The sequence below is a fragment of the Mus caroli genome, chromosome 13, assembly GCF_900094665.2.
Source record: "Mus caroli chromosome 13, CAROLI_EIJ_v1.1, whole genome shotgun sequence".
Classification (NCBI taxonomy): Eukaryota; Metazoa; Chordata; class Mammalia; order Rodentia; family Muridae; genus Mus; species Mus caroli.
The window spans coordinates 53,641,995-53,662,879 of NC_034582.1; the positions used below are offsets into that span (position 1 = coordinate 53,641,995).

Below are 20,885 nucleotides of genomic sequence, written 5' to 3' on the forward strand. Positions count from 1 at the left end.
AAAAAAAAAAAAAAAAAGAAAAGAAAAGAAAAGAAAAGAAAAGAAAATTATAAAATGAATTCAAGAGCTAGACAGGAAAGTTATGAGAATGAAATGATAAGTAACCTAGAGATAGAACTCCCTAGAGGGAAGAGGAGACACCTACAGTTCTGCAAGCCCCACACGGCCTATACCTGAGGTTACATGACCAGCAGAGATCCCTTACACAGAGCTGCCTGAGCTTGTGCGGAGGTCCAGGGTGCTGTGTTTGAGCCTAGCTGTTACCCAAGCTGAGGTAATTAGGCTGTCCTACAGGTGACCTCTCACCCATGCTTCTGTAGGAAAAGCCTGGAAACTCACGGGCTCAGCAAGCTAAACTTGGAGGCTTGGAGGCAACTGTTTTTCTGGTTTGTTCTTGGTGCCTTCTCCTGAGTGAATAAATATTTGTTCTCATCTCCCAAGAAGTCACACAGGACCTTTTGTCTCTCTCTCACTCCTTTGAGCAGCAAGCATCCCTCTGACAGATTCTGGCATCTTGACACTGCACTTCCTTGCCTCCAGAACTATGAGCCAGTGTGCTTCTGTTTGTTGGAAACTCTCTGCCATTAGTTAGCCTACCGCAGCTGTACCGGATGAACTAAAGCACAGGGTTACATCTTTATACTCTAAATGGTACACAAACAAAAACAAAATTAGAAGAATACTCGAAACATATACAGCTATAAAAAGACTCAAAATGGGGTGGGGGCTACTTCAGGTTGGAGACTGGGCCAGCATCAGCAAGCGTCTGGGTCTGACCTAGCACCACATAAACTAGACATGGGATACCTGTGACTTCAAGGCAGAGGCAGGAGGGCCCTCGCTACACACTGAGTTTGAAGTCAGCCTGAGTAACAAGAGTCCAGATTTAGGAAAAAGACAAAGCCATCAGGCGAAAGTGGCTGTGGCACGGCAGGACGCACATACGTTACCTTCACACTGGAAGTCTTTGAGTGACACTGTGACAGGTTTGTCCTTGCCCTGGTGGTTCTTCCTTTTATCTTTTTTATTTATACCTTTTGTCTGAGTTGAAGCAGTCTCAGCATTTTCATAATCCTAGAAAGAATTACCAACAACGATTAAGTTTGGTTTGTAAAGCACAACATCAACTCTTCAATGTTTCTGACAGAGCACAGGCAAATAAAAAACAAAAAGCTTAGGCCTTTTGAAATTGATTTTCATGCAATTTCAGCTAAATTGTATGGAAGTTCCTGCTAAGTTACTGTCCATCCTCTCAACTGAAAGCATTAAAGTAAAAGCATAGACTGGTTTATAAATCCCACCTCTGCCAACTTATTCTTTCCTTCAGGAGCACATTTAAGAGAATAATCTCTAATTTCTAATCTCATACCCCTGAAATGGAGATTCCGTTGTTTTCTACCACTAAAATTTAGATCAGTTTTCTTTTAAAACTATATTCTTTTAAAAATAAACTCTAGTTTTTAAAAAGATGTTTTTATTTTCTGTGGATAGGTGTTTTGCCTGAATGTATGTCTGAGCCCAAATGGGGCATAAGATGACACTGGGTTCTGGGCACTAGAGTTACAAGTGGTTGTGAGCCGCCTGTGAGTGCTGGGAACCAACACTGGCCACTGAAGAGCAGCCCCCGACTCCATGACACTCGTATATGGCTTTCTTCACCCATCTCTAATACACTTACGTCTCCACTGTGGCTTCTTTTCCCAGCCCTCTCCCCCTGGTCTTCTATGCTCTTTGGTGTCAAAGTCTGCACTTCACACCCCTGATCTCTCTCTATGTTCAGATATCAGCTGCAGGGCTCAGCACACTCTGCCATGTTGTGTTTCTTCCCCACCTTCTCACAGGCCCCTTTATGTGCTCGGCTATGCCACCCTCCAACACCTGTCAATTATGAGTCTCATTTTTTTTTCTTGTCTACTCTCACGTCACATCATATATGCTAATGAACCATTCTGTTAGTTACTAGGTCTCTTCTCTTGCTTGGACACTGACAATCTCTAATTTAGTCCCTCAATTCACTTTCTATACTTATAGCATGGGTTTCTAAAATAAAAACCTGAACTCAATCTAAAAGTTAAAAATATCCAGTATCTTCTAAGAGAAGGCAAGCCCACCACGTGTGTTTGACACTGTCTTTTAGCCCACTGAAGCTTTCCCAGGTCACTCAGTTAGTTTTTCCTATGCAGTATTTCGCACATTAGCTACTGTCATGTTGATACACCTTCCCTTCGAGTGCCTACTTCCTTCTGGTCTGCTTTATGAACAGCTAACAAGTCCAGAAAGATTTTAAGACAATTGTTTTTGAAAAGTCCCATCCCTACCAAAGGCACTAAGAAACTGTTTTATTGTGAGTCTTCCAAGGGCACCATTTGCCTGTCTCCTTCGCTGAGCTCAAGGGCTGAGATAGTCTTTATCGTCACATCCTATGCCAGCACCTGGCCAGTGAGGAACAAAAGAGGCAGAAAACAACATCCCTGATTTTTTTTTTCTTTTCTTTTCTGTTTTTGAGACAGGAGTTCACTCTGTGGCCCAAACTGGCCTAGGACACACTGTATAGCCCACACTGCTGGCCTAAAGCTGTAGCCATCCTCCTGCCTTTGCCTCAGCAGTGCTGGGATTATAGGCATGCGTCAGTGGATGGCCCAGACTTACATTATTTGTTACATAAAATCAATTCTTAGTCTCATATAAAAATAAACACTTGAGTAGTGCTGAGCACCTGTGACCCCAGAGTTGGGGAGGTAGAAAGGAGGAACTCGTGGCTTGCTGGCCAGACAGTCTAGTTGAGTCTGTGAGCCCCAGCTTTATCTGAGATCCTGTCTCCAAAAGAAGATGGAGAGAGACTGATGCTGATTTCTGGCCTTCCTACACACTTGTATATGAGTGCACACACACACTAATATAAACTATTATAGTTATTTGATTGAAATACTGACTTGCAAACTCCATGAACACATTAACATAATTACATAAGTAGCCTTCACATACAAAAGCAGCACTTCCATTCTCTCAGAGTCATTACTGTCTGACAAAAAGCAATGGTTTGGAGTACTAGGCCTATGAATTTAGCAAGAAAACGGTCTGGGAGCATGACATTTTACCAACACCATTTGCTCCACTCCTAAAACACCTAATTGTTGCAGGTCCAGAACAAAGACATTCATCCTACAATAGCTCATCATTAAAATGAAAATCATATGCACGAATTCAGAAATAAAGGAGCCCCTTGCCAAGCCTAACCTCCAAGTTCACTGAAATCAGAGTAAAGCAGTGCACTCACTTTATGGTAGTCTCATTTTCATCTCGGTAGACGCTGACCATTTAGGCTATCAAGACTCTTCTCCCACCCCTTCTTTGAAAAGGAAATTACTTATTTTTCTGCATATGGCTGTTCTGGCTGCATGTGTATGTAGGTTGTTCTAAGTGGCCATACTGCTGCTAAGAACTGAACGCAGGTCATCTGGAAGAGTAGTCGGTGCTCTTAAGCACTGAGCCATCTCTCCAGTCTTGATTTTGGTAATAATCACTTCAGTTACTTAGCATACAGTGAAGAAGAACATGAAAAACAAAGCACATGGGACATAGTAGACCACCTGACTGGACAGGATACAGCAGACCACCTGACTGGACAGGATACAGCAGACCACCTGACTGGCAAGGGTTTTTTTGTAGTAAAATCATTTGCAGTGTGCTTTAATTTCTCTTTCTTTGTCCGGGGATAGGGATACTAGTGGACTGTAGCACAGCCAGAAAGGCCTCAATCATGGGGGGTGGGGGGGGGGCGGGCGGGCGGGCGGGGTAGTTATTCTTGATCAACTTGAATGAATCTAAGAAAACAACAAAATCCTAGCAAATGTTAAGAAGTATAATGTCATGTAAGTCAAATTTCACACAATTTAGATACAGGAACTGGACACCAATACTACATCTCACTTTATATCCCTCTAGTCAGAGCAGCAAGATCCCGGAAATCAGTGCTCACAACATTCGCTGAGCTTAAAGCACAGTCTAGGAGGTGAGCTCTATGTTCTGAACTGCTGTTCCTCCCTGGTAGGGAGCCTTTTAATGGATTCCTGTATACTGCAGCACCTAGATTGATTTAAATTTTATATATATATATCACACACCTGACCCCCGACCTTCACTCAAAGCTCCTAAATGTACTTACTGTCTATGTTCATTTAGGATGAAGCTAAGTCATGTGGCCTTCTTATTCTTTTGTTTGCTTCATCTGGGTTAGAGAAAGTCACCTTTCTAAGTCATCAGACAAAGCATGGCTCTCTTGTTTCTGTCCCCTCAAATCTGAGGAGGGAGGGACCCTGCTATAGACCTCATCACAGACCCTGTCATGGACCCTGCTGTGGATTCTCTCATGGATTTTGGGGGCAAACATTATTTTTTTGTAGTTTTAGAGGATAAATCCAGGGCCTAACACCAAATTACAGCCCAGCCCTAAAGAAGCAACTTTCTGTGAGTTCAGGCAGGCCGGCCTGAGCTCTGTCGATGCAGACATGGTGAATCCTTTGGCTGGTAACTGTGTCAGTAGCAACCGTCACGTCAGTACCTGTTTGTGCTCTTCATACTCCAGCTTACTCAGCAGCAACGCCTTCTCAAGGTCAGCTTCAAACATTTCAGAGGTCAGCTAAAAAAAAAATGTTTTACAATAACCATACATTTATAGCATACTCTTAAAATAACCATGATATATGACAATACAGACAGCAAAAGAAAATGAATGTACTTTAAATGAACACTTATCAGTTTTCCTAAGTTATTTAACCATGCTACCCTAGGGACCTTGTACTGTATAAAGGCATAAACTCCTTTTTGAAATTTATGATTCCTCATTCATTGTTAGTTTGAGCACACATCCGTGTCTACATATGCTATAGACATCTCATATTTTTCTCTCCAAAATCCCTTATTACTGTGAATAAAATATTCTGATATCTGTGATTCAACAGGACAGTTAAGCATCCCAACCATTCTAACACGATGCCATACAAACAGCTAGGCTGAGTGACCAGCAGTGACAGGCAGGGAACGTGGTGAGCCAGGTCTTTTCCAGTCTTCTAGGCACTGTCTTCAGATAGGAAGGTACCCACCTGACAGTCACCCCACACGTGGTGTCTGCTAGCCTCGCCTTGGAGTGTCCCAGAACTTGCTAGTTTCCATCTTTCCTACGGCCTAAGTCTTCAGGTTTTAATTACTCCTCAATACATTTTTGCCCAAGTTATTAAGAATTGTTATGCTGTTTAATGTTTAAAAATATTCAGACTAAGATAGAAACCAATGTGAAAGGGAATGGGTAAAGGCTATCTTAAAAACTAGAAAACTGTTAACATCAAACTCTACAAATTAAACTTTCTAAGTGGAGTGACCCCTTAAAAAGCATCTCATTTAATCCTTTGCCACGACTAGAAACAGTAGAACAAGTTAGCTTTACACAGAAAAACACTAACTGAAATTCAATGAGAATTAAACTGGTGAAGAAAACTGCGTGCAACAACAATCTAAGGAAGTCCACAATAAACTACAATCCATACAATAAGCCCAGGAGGCTGAGAAGTATTAACTATTAGCAGGAAACGCACTTTACAATTGAATCCTAGGAGCCTGGGAGGTGGCTCAGTGGTTATGAGCACTGGCTGCTCTTGCAGAGAACCCATTACCAGCACACACATGATGGCTCATTCCAGTTCCAGAGGATCTAATACTCTCTTCTGGCTTCAGTAAGCACTAAGTACACATGTGATATACTTATGTACATACAGGCTAAATCCCCATAAATACTTTAACCCTCCCCAAGTCATTATATGGATAATAAAAAATAATAAACTAAAATTAAAATTTATGTATATTTGCCACATTAAAAAAAAAGTATAAATCAATTTCTCCCAACACTTGGGAGGCGGAAGCAAGCGGATTTCTGAGTTCGAGGCCAGCCTGGTCTACAGAGTGAGTTCCAGGACAGTCAGAGCTACACAGAGAAACCCTGTCTCGAAAAACCAAACCAAACAAAAAAAAAATCAATGTCTATATCTAAACTAAGTACAAAATATTTGTTCATAAGTTAAAATAAGGTGATGGTCTTTTAAAAAGTAACAAATCTAAATTTATTCTGAACAAAGCTGGTTATTTGCTACTGTAATCCTATTTTTAACATTTAATTGTGGGAAGAAACTTTGATTATTTCCTATGTAGCATACATACATTTGGCTGAAGTTTTAATGAGTCAGAGAGCAGGTCAGATTAGGAAGTCTTACAATATACTATGATCTTCCAGTAACTCACAGAATTAAAATTGTTAAGGCAGATCATTCTGATAAAACAATAAAAAATAAAGTATGTGTGTGTGTGTTTTGTTTTATTTTCTTTTTTTAAGAGAGAAGGTCTCACTATATATCCTTAGCTGTCCTGGAACTCAGTACATAGACTACGTGGGTCAAAAATTCATAGATCCACTAGGCCTAGAAATGAAATTTGAAGTAGAAAAAAACAAAAACCAACCAACCAAACACCAGTGGCTTTCCCTAGAATCTGTGTCTAACTTTAACAGTTTAAAGTCCGGCCACCTTACCTGCCTGCCTGCCTGCACTGTGTGCTGACAATTGGCCTAAATCATAATAAGCAAGCAAAGATAAAGTATATGATAGCATCAAGCAAAACTCCAACCTATCCCTTAAGTTTGCTTTTTTATTAACAAACTAGTATACAAGTAAACAAAAATGAGTGAAACTTAAAATTTCAAACCAAAAAGGAACCTTAATTAGGATATACTGAGTATTCTCTGAAACTAAATTTTATGTTGCTACTTAAAGGACAGAAATAGGGCTGGAGAGACGGCTCAGAGGCTGAGAGTACTGACTGTTCTCCTAGAGGTCCTGAGTTCAATTCCTAGCAACCACATGGTGGTTCACAACCATCTGTAGTAGGATCTGATACCCTCTTCTGGTGTGTCTGAGGACAGCTACAGTGTATTCATATACAAATAAATAAATCTTTATAAAAATTTTTAAAAGGACAAATAATTTTGATAGGTAGAAAATGGAATAGAATTCTGGAACAGCAATGCTGGCATACAATGCTTACAACAGCTCACAAAGTGCTCCATCTCATGGGACACTAAAGCCCATCCTGGTACACTGCACAAGACTAGACTGTTTCCTTCTAAGCACAAGTTCTAAGGCTCTGGGTCTGTCTACAGGACTCAACAACACACACAGTACAGTACAAACTCCTCCAGGCCCTGAACTATGTGATCTGTCTTCTTTTCAGAACCACCTGATCACGGTGACAGCAAATATGGAGAAGGAAAGGTGCTGGAGGCTGTGTTCAAGGTCACACACTGCTTTTGGTGTAAATCTGAGTCATTTTCCTACATCAGTTTCTCTTTAGCTATTGAGAGAAATTCTCTCTGATGACGACAATGGTGACTCCTGTTACTGTCTACCAGCGTGTCACTATGGGGAAACGTCAGCAGTGTTACTGTATGGCTCCTCTGTAATGACTGGTACTCACAATACTGAGTCTCAGACAGTGTGCGAGCCTAAAGAGAACATACTGAACACAGTTTATATGAGGAGCGTGTTCACTCTTCTCACTTGCTGTCTGCCTCTGGGAGTTTTCATTGCTTTAGAGACAGGCTCTTGCCCGGTTTCCCAGGCTGGGCTGGAACTCAGGAGCCTCTTGCCTCAGTTCTCTAAGTGGTTAGATGTTTGGATTACATATGTGCACCATCACACCCAGCTCTGTCTAGTTCTTTTAAAATGCTAACACAAGAACAATAGGAAAATCCACTAAAGGACAAAATATCTGTCTGAAAATAATGCCCATTTTTCTATGGATCAAATTATAGTTTACTAAATATGCAAATAAACAATGTTCTTTTCCTATGAATGTACATGCACACACACATGCATTCTCACATTCTCACACACATTCTGTGCCTTCCTTCCCTCATGTGTACTCTCTTAATGACCACTTAAGAGATATAGAATAAGATGCATGTAATAGGTCAACAGAAGCAACATACCATCAGCAGGTTCACACAGTTACAAAGGAAGTTTCACCCCAAAGTCTCTGTGTAATCACCACTCTTACTAGATATTTTTAACAGGAGATTTGTAACCCTATAAATCTGAGTTTTAAAAAATGTGAACAAGTGTTTTATAACCACTCTCTCCAGCCCTTCGAAAGTTGAAATAAGTTATTTCTCTACGTTCCTAGCATGCTTTCCTTTACAAACAGTAGATGAACTGAAAACAAACAAACCAACCCGGGCCAGGGCCGTAGGTCAAGAGCAGAGCATGTGCCTAGGGCCTTGCCTAGCGCCAAAGGCCCCAGGTCTGACTCGCAGAACCCACAGAGAAAACCTGCAACTGCTTTGCTCTGAGCAATCTAACATCCTTAATACACACACAGGCCACAGGTTTCATCAAAGCTGCACATAGGAACCACCCAGCACTGTCGCGCAAGCACTCAGGTGTGCTGCCATCTCAACCCTCCATCAGGTTGAGAACCAGCACGGGAGCCTTGTGTCCTCAGCACTACCTGTTCATCTCTCTGTCTCCACTCTTGCCAGTTTTCTTCCCGTGACTCCTTCTGTGCTGGGTTTGGCGATGAAAGCTCATGTTGAACATTGCAAATGGAATGGGAGGATTTCTGGGGAATTTTCTTGAAAGCAAGATTCCTGAGCTAAGAAATAAGCACAAAATATATTAAATTCAGTGTATCAGTACTAGTGATTTTAATTTTAAAATATTTTTAGTCTAAATACTCATATTAACGTACACAACTGAAAGTTACTTGTGGATTTTATCTTTACTTTTAAATTTATTAATTTTTTTTTAATCACACAAAGTCTCACTATCCTATCCAGGGTTGTTCAAGCAACCCTGTCATCTTAGTCTCCTGAGAAGCTGGGGCCACAGGCATGGGCTCTCCTCTTTAAGACGTCTCTTTCTTAATTTTATAGCATGAACACACAAGCTGCTCCAGTCAGGAAAAACATCTGTGAGTGTTGGCTGCATGTGAGTTCAGGTAGGTGTACATTCACCAGGAAGCTGTGTCCTGTGACAGGCACAGTAGAGGTGATGCATGTTCTCTCAGCCCCGGGGATACAGAACGACAGAACGAACGGCATGGCTACCTCTGTCATGTGCTCTCAGCCCCGGGACACAGAATGGCATGGCTACCTCTGTCATGTGCTCTCAGCCCCGGGACACAGAATGGCATGGCTACCTCGTTTGCTTCACTCTGTTGCTGTTCCTTCTTTTTTCTTCTCTTCTCCCGTTTCTTCTCATTTGAGGTTGCTTTGTTTCCCAGAGTTTGAGACTTCCCATTACTCCGGCCTTTGCCTTTCCCAGGCTCGGAATCAGAGCCACTGCCGCTGTCCACTTGTAGCAGGGCAAAGCGAGAGGCAGTTGTGAGCACAGAGCTGAGGACTGCAGAGGCCATGGCTCAGAACTGGGGGCTTAAACGCTTACTCAATAGTAACTCCTAAGGGGTGGGGGGTTGGAGGACAGAGGAGGAGGAAGAAGAGGGAGAGGAAGAGGAGGAGAAAACACATTGAAGAAAATTATTCTAGTTTCTCCAACAGCCAAACATATAAAATACATTTCCCCTGACATCAGATTTGGTAGTACTTGGATTTGTACCCACAATCCCACTGGCATTAACATTTTAAAACTAAACTAAACAAAATAAAGTTATTCAAAAGAATATGTAGGTTTTATTTATTTCACAGCTAACAATTCAGGACTATAATGAATACACAATGCTCATTTCCACATCTGGTTTTAAAAGTCCTTAACTTTTCTTGAAACACTTCTGTGGTGTATACACACTCATGGGACAGATGCTACATCACCAGCCCTGAGAGGAGGGCCAGCATCCGTAATCATACACGAAGGCCGTTCCTGCAGCTGCACGCTCACCCCCAACTTCAAGAAAACAAGACAAGAATAGAAAAGAACACTCTAACATCAAAATGCTGAATTTGATTATAAAGACTGATGCTTACAACTTTAAAAAAAAAGAAAAGAAAAGAAAAGAAAAGAGAAAGGACTTAAATTTCCTCAACCAGGAAATTCATGCCTGTTACTGTCAAAGCTGTCAAAAGCCTATGGCTGACGCGGTCACTGGCCCCAGCAGGTATAGACTACTGTTTTATTGAAAAGGCAAGCCAACCACTAGATCAGTGTTGCTCTTAGCCTTGGTGAGACTCTTAGTAATCAGTATGTGTAAACTGTATACGGTAGCAGCATAAGCTCTTAAATGTCGGGAGTTACTGGTTATTATTTGACTGCAATGCCTTGTGTGAGTTAAATGTTCATAAATATTGTAAAATACCTCTTGAAGAGGACTTAGGATGTGGCACAATTATTTAAAATGTGACTAAGCACAATGACTCCACTGTAAAATATGTTCTGAAATTCACACCAACATTTGCCCCATCTAGAAATGAAAGAAAAAAGCTTGCAGGCAGGCAGGCAGGCAGGAGGAACAGAGGCAGCAAAATCCATCAGGGGCCTAAGGAGCCCAGAGGCCTGGGCTCCCCAAGACCCACAACTGCAGCAGGGACTGACTGACACACTGGACACACAGAAGTTTCCCACAATGAGTGAAACTACAAAAGGCAAACCACAAGGAAACAGAATAAATCTTTCAACCGAGAAAAGAACTCAATACTCATTCATAAGACAAAGAACACTGGCTACGAAGGTTACAGCCCTCAGCAGCTCAAAATGCTAAAATATTAAAAGTGTTTCAAAGGGAGAACAAAGGAGTACAAGGAGTACAAGGGAGTGTTCATAAACAATGATGACTCCTTTTTCTCAGGGTTTACACATGTGTGTGTGTGTGTGTGTGTGTGTGTGTGTGCGCACGTGCGTGCACGTGCATGTAGGCAAAAAAAAAAAAAGGTCAGGATAGTACAATATAATAAATTACTGTCAGCATGTTAAATATTTAACATAGTAAATATATCAAAGACATTATTCTACTCATTCTTCCAAAGCTAAAATAACAGGGGTTCATGGGTCCGTGTTCCTTTTTAAGACCAGGATTCATGCCAGGTGGTGGTGGTGGTGGTGGTGAACATCTTTAATCTTCGTCCTTGGAGGCAAAGGCAGTTGAATCTCTGTGAGTTTGAGGCCTGCGTGGCCTGCAGAGTGAGTTCCAGGACAGCCAAAGCTACACAGAGAAACCCTGTCTCTGCTCAGGTCTTGTTTCAATACAGACACAGCATTGTAATGCTTATACCAAGAATTGAAAGAGATGCAGATCAACCCAAGGAGGATGGAGGATTCAAAGCCATAAGGAAGGGGTCTGGAAAGAGATCATGGAAACATACCTGAAGCCCAAAAAGCCACATCAGTAATAATATGCACGTATCATGGGATGGGGTTGGGAGGGAGCCAGATTGGCATAATCATTTGACTGCTCGGCTACTGAAAACTAGTTTTAAATAAGTATTGTTACTCTGTGTGGTTACTGGGGACTGGCATAAAGCAAAGAAATACAGCTGCTGGATTAATTTATGGCTATATTATTATTAAAAAAGTAATTCATTTACATTCTACAGTGATTTCTCCCGCTTTCCCTGTTCTGTGAGAAAACAGATTGCTCAGTGTTCACTTGTTCCTGGAGTCTGGAACGTCTGTGTCCTTCACTTAAAACTTCTCCGTTCTTCAAATTTAGCCCTATTGCAAGTCAATTCTGATCTGCCTTCTCGTTAACTACTGGCTCCCGTTAATGTTCCTGCACTTACACTTACTTCTGTTCTTCAATGGACTCCTTTCAATCGCTCTCACTGTATCTAGCTCCCTACTGTCCTGATTTTAAAGATGCTGAACAACACAGGTCTCTTCTTTGTCTTCCAAATATATATATCAAGGACTTGGCACAGATAAATTTATCAGCCAGTTGTAATGGGCACATCTGCAGTACTGGAAGGGATAAGGCAGGAAGGTCATAGGTTCAAGGCTAAACTGGGCTACACAGTAAAAAAACGGTCTCAGCAAAAAAAAAAAAAAAAAAAGAAGAAACATTAATTAACATTATTAACATTAAATAAGTTAATCATGACCTCAAGCTTACTGAGGCCTAATTATATTCTCCAAGCACACAGTGCCATACCTAAGTGTGCACTGGAATCTGTGCTCTGAACTAGAACACTGAGGGTGGAGAGCACACACCATCTAACAGCGCCGTCACAACAAAGTGTTTCCACAACTCATTTTCCCCCCCTAGGAATCTTGTTTTTGTAGGAAGCTTTGGATTTTGTGTCAAACTGCTGATTTTTAAAAATTGAGTGTGTGAGATAAACTGTTGCTACTAAGGAACAGGCCAAGCTACATCTAGCAAGATTTATAAATGAATGGCCTGTTTTCTTGAGGCCTTGGTCTCTATGAAGGGCCACTGCCATGATGAGTGCCTTCTTCTATGACATCAGTGTCGGGAAAGAATTGAGCCTGGGGGAACTCAAGTACATAATTTCAGTCCTTTAAAAAATGAACAGTAGTGACTGTGTCGATCAACACGATCAACCACCTAGCTTGATCCAAAACGGAACTATGCGATGTCAATGTCATCAGTTAATATGGCCATATGCTTTGAGAGGGCAGCTCTCTCACCGTGTTGCCTGCACTGGGACCAAACTCTCAATCCTCCTGTCCCAGGCTCCTGAGTCTTGGGAACACAGGTGTACACCAGTTGGTGTAGCTAGAGAGGCCTTGGTGGACTCTAACAGATCAAACACAAACAGGACTTGCAACTCCATGAGGCCCTGGGTTTGATGCCAAGCACTGTCCCCACGAATTACAAAATGAGAGGAAAAGGAATGGACTGGTCTCACTCATCTCCTTGGCTACTTGACTGTCATTTGGACTTCTTAGAACTTAAGGTTACAGGGATGGAGGACCAACGGTCCTGAAACGTTTGCATCCAACACACTTATCGCAAATGACATAAACTTAAAGGCATACCCCGAGTTCCACCCCCCACCCCCACCCCCACCCCACGCTGCAACACACACACTGGCTAGGTGCAGCCTTCCTTTTCTAATCCACAGCTCTCAACTTCTGTGGGTTGTGAATTCTTAAAAACAAAAACAAAAAGCAAACTGCAGACATGTACTAAGGAATTCAGTCATGAAGTGCAAAGGTGATTTTCACTTGCACACAACGTCCCTCTGATCCACGTGTAGGTTCTCGCTCTAGAGTGGTTGCTAGAAGCCCCTAGGGTTAATACAGGTGTATTTCAATCTTTAGTGAAAAATCACATTAAAGAGGCTTAGACTAACCGATTTTAGTGACATAAGCTAGTGTAGGGAAACCCTAGGCTTTCTAGGAAGATTCTCAATACAGCATTACGATCTTTCGGCAGTTTCTCCAGTATTTCTGGAGCTACAGCTTAACTTCATTCCCGTGACAGGCGGGCGCAAGCGCCTTCAAATAAACAGACGAGGCTGAAGAACAATGCTTGTGTTTTTCCAGTGCCTCTGCCTCTCGCTAGAACTCTCGACCGACATCCCCTGAGAAATGTCGCCAGTGAGCGGGGCAGACAATGGGATAAACTTTTGCCCCGACTGCTCCGCGTTTACAGACACCCCAAGGCTGGCACCCCACCGCTGCCTCCGCCGCCGCCGCGCGTAGCTGCTCGAAGTCCCGACAGCAGAGGCTTGTGCGAGAGCCTGCGCGTCTACCTCGGGCTGCCAGGAGGGAAGGAGGGAGGGCGAGCGGCGCCTCTCTCCTCCTTTGGGAAACCGAAGCCAAATCTCACGCACGAGCGGTTCCGGGTGCTCCAAAACTTGTTCGCGAAGTACCCGGAGAAAGAGCGCGGCGGGCTGGGCGAGCCCCAGCCGCTGCCGAGACGCGGCGTCCAAGCCCGCAAGCGACACCGGCGTCGGGTGGGCGCCCCGGGGAGCCCCAAGCGGGCGGCCGCACCTGCTGTCACTCCCGCGGCCGGCCGCGGCGGACCAGGCCTGCGGCCCGCACTCCCCCGCAGCCTCCGCGGCCCTCCCGCCGCCCGGCCCCGCTCAGCTCAGCCCCGCTCAGCTCCGCTCTGCTCGGCTCCCCGCCTCAGGCCGCACTCGGCCGCGTCCCCTCAGCCGCGAGCTGCGGGGCTCCGCGGACTCACCGGGCCTTCCTCGCCGCGGCGCGGCCGCTCCCGTCTCCCCGCCGCTCCCGCGCTACCCCCAGGCGTTGGGCGCGGGCCGCGGGGCGTCCGCAGTAACGGGCCCGCGGAGGGCGGCGGCGCGCGGAGGGCGGGGCGGGGCGGGGCGGGGCGGACCCGCAGGCCTGGCGCCCGCCGTGGCCGGCTGGCGCGCGGGACTTCTTTGCCGAGGGTCGCAGCGCGGCGGACGCGGACGCCGAGGAGAGGTCCGCGGGGGACGGACCGCGGAGGACCAGAACCACCTGCTGGAGGAGCCGCGCTACGGGGGCCGCGCAGGGTCCAAACGGCTCGCGTAGGCGGCGGCTCCGCGGTCCTCGGGGTCGCGGAGCCGGGAAGGTGGGAGGCCTTCCGGGAGGAGGCTTAGGCCGCCGCGGGCGGCGCGCGGCGGGATCGCCAGGCTGTGGGGAGGCCCGGGGGCGGAGGCGGACCTCCAGTTGGCGAGGGAGGGCGGTGCTGCACGAGAGGCAAACAGCCGGACGGCCTTGGGTTCCCGCGGGAGCACCTCCCGGGCCGCTTTAGTTTTGCAAAGTTAAGCGGCTTACCGGCAAGCCCGTCCGCTACCGCCCAGCCGTGCGGGCTGCCCGTCGCTGTCCCGCGCGAGTCACCGCCGCGGGTGTAGACGTGGGGGACACAGTGGGGAGCGAAGCAAAGAATCGCAGAAGACGCCAGATCACCCTAGGGTCCGGTGGAAAAATAGAATGTTACTCGGGATCCGAGGACTGCGAGCATCTTTGGGGCAGCGCGAGGGAGGAGGCTTTTGGACTTGGCCTGGGAAGAGGTGGGGTTTTGCGGGGAGACCTCGGGGCCTTGGATGGAGGCCATTGGACGCTGCGTTCCACAATGAGATTGGAGGTGTTGACAAGTGGCAGAGACGACTGAAAAATGGGGGAGAGGGGCGGCGGTGGTGAGGGATGGCCGAGTTCCAAGAGTAAGGATTGATGTTTAAGGCAATATTTGATGTTTTAGGGTTTAGAAGTTTGAAGGAAGAAACGAAGGCTTTTTTTGCTTTGTAACTCCTGCAGATGTTAGAGATGGAAAACTGGCAGCCCTGTGTAGACCAGGCAGACGGTAATAACAGATGAGCTATCGGGGGTGAGGACACATGGCTATGAGCCCCCAACACTTGGCAAGCTGATCAGAAAGTGAGTCCAAGGCCAGTGGTTACACAGAAAGATTGATCCGGGGGTCGGGGCCAAGAGGATGGGGCAAGACTTGAGATAAAGGAAGGCAGGAAGAATTTTAAATGATTGAGAAGTGATGTGGAGGTGCATTCTACAGGATTTGAACATCTGATTGGGAAGAGAGAAATGAGGTCTTGAGACCCGGTTGCTTGTAAGAGGGAGCATGAACACTTGGAAGAGGAGGATGCAGCTACTTATCGGTTTACATAGAACCGGGGTTGAAGGCAGCTAAATAGGTGGCCATAAGCAGTTGAAGCAGTTCTAAAACAGCTGAAAGAACTGCACCTGGACAGTACACTAGGTGTGGGGAATAGTTCAGTCGATAGCTTGAGTTCTAGCCCCAGAATAAATGTAAAAGCTCCCAGTGGTATCAAGCTCTGGTCCCAAAGATTAACAGGCAGAAACAGGTGGATCCCTCTGTCTTGTTAGCTACCCTCCCACTCTCCACAAAAAGATAGCACCTGAGGAATGATAACCACAGCCCCTCCCAGCATGTGCATGAACAACACACAAGGATTGGAAACTCCTCAGCTTAGTAGCATATTGCCATAAGAGAAGGGGGCCGACTCAGTCTGGAAATACATCATCATTAGAGTCTTGCTACCCCAAGGTTGACCACATGTGTGCCACCAGCAAGTTTGTTAGAAACGTGTGGATCTCTGGCCTAACACAGACCTGCCCATTAGAATCTGCAACCTCAAAGAACTTCCAAGAGGTGACCCCATCGGATTTTGGGAAGCTCAGCTCTAGATGAGGAAAGTCAACAGAGGAGTGGGGGGTGGGCAGGGAGGAAGAGAAGGGACACTTGGGTAAGGCACCAAAGCAGGGGACTTCAGTCTCGTCAAAGCTGGGCCAGGGAGTGTGGGTCAGAACCACACACCGTGGAGGGTGCGGGAAAACCACGTGTGTGGGTTGTGACTGGCTGCCACGATCACAACAGCCGTGTTTTCACTGAGGAGGGCTTTAGAGACTCTTACTTTCGGGCTCGGGGTTGCCTAGAGACAGTCCTAGCCCTGCTCACACACTCAGGGCACGTTGGAGTAAGTGGGTGGGTTGATAGATCAAGAACAGAGTGTCCCCAGAGCAAGGTCAGCTAATCGTTTATCACAGCTCATGCCCCTGAACACAGACTCCTTTTCTCAGCCTCCTCGGGTTAATGCTCCTGTGTACTATTTCCCATAGAAGATGAGCAGGAGCTGTGCCTGCCACTGCCAGGCAGGACCCTTTACCTTAATTGGCAGAACCCCAGCAACGTGCCTGGAGGAAGAGCTTCCCCTTCTGAAGTGAACGACGCGGATTTGCATTGACTCAGGCGTGGTAGGCTGGAAGGCCGAGAGAGGAAGGAGCATCTAGAAATACCATAAAGTTGAAGCGATGGCTCAGTGGTTGAGGGTACTTGCCACTCTTCAGAGGACCTGTGTGGGTCTGATTCTCAGCACCCCCATGATGGCTCACAAACACCTGTAGCTCCAGATCTTGTGGCCACGAGTGTGGTGCACAGATATAACTGCAGGCAAGCATCTGCAAACATAAAATTGAAAATATAGTAAGGTTTCTAAACTGGTGCATTTGACCAGGTTACTTTTTTTTTTTTTTTTTTTTAAGAACCTGGGTCCTATAGGGAATGTCCTAAACACAGCACAGTTGAGTAGGGTGCACGAGAAAACGAATCTGTAGCTGTTAGTAATGCCAGGGTGCCGGAAGTGGGCGTGGGAAGGACTGAGTGCTGCACCTCAGATCCTGAGGGCTCCCCAGAGGTAAGTCCAGTAAAGGCTTGGTGCACAGTACCTCCAGGGTAGCTTCAAAAGATGAGTGGACTCTGGACCCTACTTCAGTCTTTGTTGTTGTTGTTGTTCCTTTCTGGCTGTGGAGTGAGCAACTTAGGGCTTAGCTCCCTGCCACGGTGCTCCCCACAGGCCTCAAAGCAAAGGCAAACACCAGAGCACTCGAAACTGTGAGCCAGAACTAATCTCTCTTCAAAAGGTGACCACCACCGCCGGGCAGTAGTGGCGCATGCCTTTAATCCCAGCACTCGGGAGGCAGAGGCAGGCGGATTTCTGAGTTCGAGGCCAGCCTGGTCTACAGAGTGAGTTCCAGGACAGCCAGGGCTATACAGAGAAACCCTGTCTCGAAAAACCAAAATAAATAAATAAATAAATAAAAGCTGACCACCTCAACTTCTGTGATGATAATAGCTGAGTAACGGTGAAGGACCACAGGGTCCAAGGGCCTTTGAAGAGAGGAAAGGGTCAAAGAACTGAGAAGCAGAAAGGCTTTTGAAAGGAATAGCCACGTTATATTGTTTGTATGTAGCCACGCACTGTCTTGGCTCACACCACACCACACCCAACAGTGGTCCATCTCCTAAGATGGAGTTGCCAGGGGCAGATCCCATACTTAGAGGAGGTGGAGGCAGGAGGATCGTGAGTTTGCTGCCAGTCTAAGCTACAAAGAGAATTTGAGGCAATCGAGACTCTGTCTCAGAGAAGTAAAAACCCAAGCAAACAACATCAGCCAGCTAAGGAAACGTTGTCTAATGACATTCGGCTGCCTTAGTCTGTGTTAGTGGCCTCTGTGCTGTACGGTGACTAAGTCAGCCCACCGTGTGGCTTTCAGAACATATCCTTGTCACTATGAAATATCAGACTCTCCCATGCGTGTGTCTATATAAAAGTTTCTCTTTGCTCCTAAAACCCCCATGTATAAAGGCTTTGTTAAGGCAGTGCTGTTGGCAGGTGGCTTAAAGAGGTAGGGCCTGGTGGAAGGCCCTTAGGCCAATGGCAGCAGCTCCTGGAGGCAGTGGAATCCCACACCTCTCCTTATTTAGTCCTGTCCTGAGCAATGAAGTGAGTTTTACTTGGTAAGTGCTCCTGTCCAAATGCAACGGGGCCAGCCAGTCAATCAGCCAGTCAGGGACCTCCAAAACTGAGCCAAAATTAATATGTACTCTTTGTAAGTTGTCTGAGTTAGGCACTTTTCACTGTAACACAAAGCTGATTAGCATGGAGTGGGAACCAGCTAACCCAAAGGAAGAGATCTCTAAATATGAAGTTTGCTTCACTGTGGTGAGGAGTGTGAGTCTTCTTTTAATCTCTTACAGTGAAGCTTTCCACACAACCAGAGATTTCGTTAGAGTTCTGTCACCGACTCTCTAGTATAGGTAAACTCTTGAGGGTATGAACATCATCGGAAGAAGCCCCTTGCATGCAAGACCAGCCTACTCGGACAAACAGGTGAAATGAAAAGGATAAGATAGCGTATAGAACTAGTGCCTAGGCATAACAAGATGTATGTCAGGTTTTTATTTTTTATTTTTACTTCAAATGCATGGGCATTCTGCCTACATGTGTCAGGGCACCCGATCCCCTGGAACTGGAGTCACAGACAGTTGTAAACTGCCACGTGGTTGCTGGGAATTAAATCTGGGTCCTCCGGTAGAGCAGCCAGTGCTCTTCACCACTGAATCATCTCTCCAGCACCAAGATGTCAGGGTTTTTTTTAAACTAAAATTAATTTTTATTTTATCATTTTATGTGGATGGGTGTTTGGATACATCCACATATGCAGTACCCTCAGAGTCCAGAAGTGTATTGATCTGTGGAACTGGAGTTAGAGGTGGTTGTAAGCCTCCATGTGGGTACTAGGACTTGAACCCTGGTCTTCTGGAAGAGCGGTGTCTTAGTTAGGGTTGCTGTGATGAAACACCATGACCGAAAGCAACTTGGAGAGGGAAGGGTTTGTTTGGCTTATATTTCCATGTCACTGTTCATCATTGAAGGAATTCAGAACAGGAACTCAACCAGGGCAGGAACCTGGAGGCAGGAGCTGATGCAGAGGTCATGGAGGGATGTTACTTACTGGCTTGCTTCCCCTGGCTTGCTCAGCCTGCTTTCTTATAGAACCCAGGACCACCAGCATAAGGATGGCACCACCCACAATGGGCTGGGCCCTCTCCCATCAATCACTAATAAGAATGCCCTACAGGCTTGCCTATAGCCTGATCTTACTGGAAGCTTGACTATAGTTTGTGTCAGACTGCCGTAAACTAACCAGTTCAAGCAAGTGCTGTTAACAGCTGAGCCATTTTTCCAGCCAAAATCTTAAATATTCAGACTCCCGTCTGCTTTATCCAGGAAATTATCAGAGAGAAGTACTCCATGCAAATAAGGACACAAATTAAGAAATATAAAAACATGAGGGTCAAGTTAATAGAAGCTAAAGAGAAGGAAATGAAGCTCCTTTGCCTGGATGGTGGGGCCTCCAGGAAGAAGACCGTGCCAGGACTAAAGACCAGCTGGTCCATCCTGATGCTGGCAGGTAGCATCTCCAGCATATGGTGGCAATGATGTGTTTGAGCCTTTCGAATGAAACTTTCCAACTCTGGTGGGTCACGGGAAGGCTACCAGTTTCATCTGTTAGCCAGTGAAGCGGAGGTGGAAGGGACTGTGGAGTGCAGAAAGCAGAACTGTAGCTGCCCTACTGTGGAGCGTGAGGTATAACTGAAGGAATCTTTTACTGTGGAGAGCTAATCTATTATACAGGAGAGTTGGGGGGCTCTGTGGTCGTCAGGGTGATGCAGTTGACTTCTGATATGTGAAGCACTGTAGGCGATGTTTGTGTGATCTTTACATAATGGAAAAAAGACAGTCTTGTGAGGATATATACTACACATTACATGGTAATTTTAGCTACATGACATTCGGGGGCAGGAGATGAACAACTACTATGGAAACAGTTGTAAAACAGGTGACTGATGGGAGTTAGCACAGAATGAGGGTAGACTAGGCAGAGCACAGGATTTTTATTTAGAGTACTGAACCTGTTATCCACGACACGACACTGATTTACAGTTGTGTAGACTCTTAGAGTATACAACACAGATAGTGAATGCTCATATAACTGAATGTTGGGTAATAAAGAGCTCTATGAGTGAGCATGGTGGCTCACGTCTGTAACCTCAGCAGTCAGGCTGATGACTGCAAATTCAAGGCTAGCCTGGGCTACATAATGAGAGCTTGGCAGCCGGTAGGTTTGACACTTTAGAGATATCTGCATGTGTGCAGTTTGGTAGGTATGTGAAACCTCTACTGTCTGCTCTTTTGTTAAGAAAAACATTCATGTTTTTCTTAAAACTTAATCCACTTAAAAGGAAAAGCAGAAACCTCAACAAAGCCAGCTGCCCCCTTTCAGAACACTCCAGTATGGGAGGTAGCAGTTTGAGAAGCTCCAGAGTTAGGCGAGCTGCTGAGGTGGTCTCTCAACCTGAGTGGCAGGCATGTTCTGTATTTTGTGACAGTTCGCCCAAGTGTCCACTTGGATGTGTATACTGGGGGGAAGATGGTATTAGGTAACATGCTTAAAAGAAACTTAAAATGAAACAAAAAGAACTTAGGCAGAGGCTGGGCATGGGGGACCACACCTTTAACCCCAGCACTCAGGAGGCAGAGGCAGGTCAGTCTCTGGGAGTTCAAAGTCAGCCTGGTCTACATAGTGAGTTCCAGTACAGCCAGGGCTACATAGAGACACTGT

At 45.6% G+C, this 20,885-nt stretch overlaps 1 protein-coding gene across 2 annotated transcripts in view; it reads right to left on the bottom strand.

The window, feature by feature from the left end:
• Gkap1 (G kinase anchoring protein 1) overlaps nt 1-14,245 on the bottom strand; it is a 38,187-nt gene extending 23,942 nt beyond the window's left edge. The window contains exons 1-5 of one of the 2 annotated variants that reach the window (XM_021180396.2): nt 14,140-14,245; nt 9,241-9,498; nt 8,551-8,694; nt 4,562-4,639; nt 951-1,074 (exon numbers count right to left, since the gene is read on the bottom strand). In XM_021180396.2, coding sequence (XP_021036055.1) covers nt 951-1,074; nt 4,562-4,639; nt 8,551-8,694; nt 9,241-9,456 — 562 coding nt within the window. In that variant the 5' untranslated portion in view covers nt 9,457-9,498; nt 14,140-14,245. Of the gene's footprint in view, nt 1-950; nt 1,075-4,561; nt 4,640-8,550; nt 8,695-9,240; nt 9,499-11,776; nt 11,797-14,139 lie in introns of those variants that run through there. The other variant, XM_021180398.2, reaches the window with a different exon arrangement.
• Nucleotides 14,246-20,885: the final 6,640 nt, after the last annotated feature.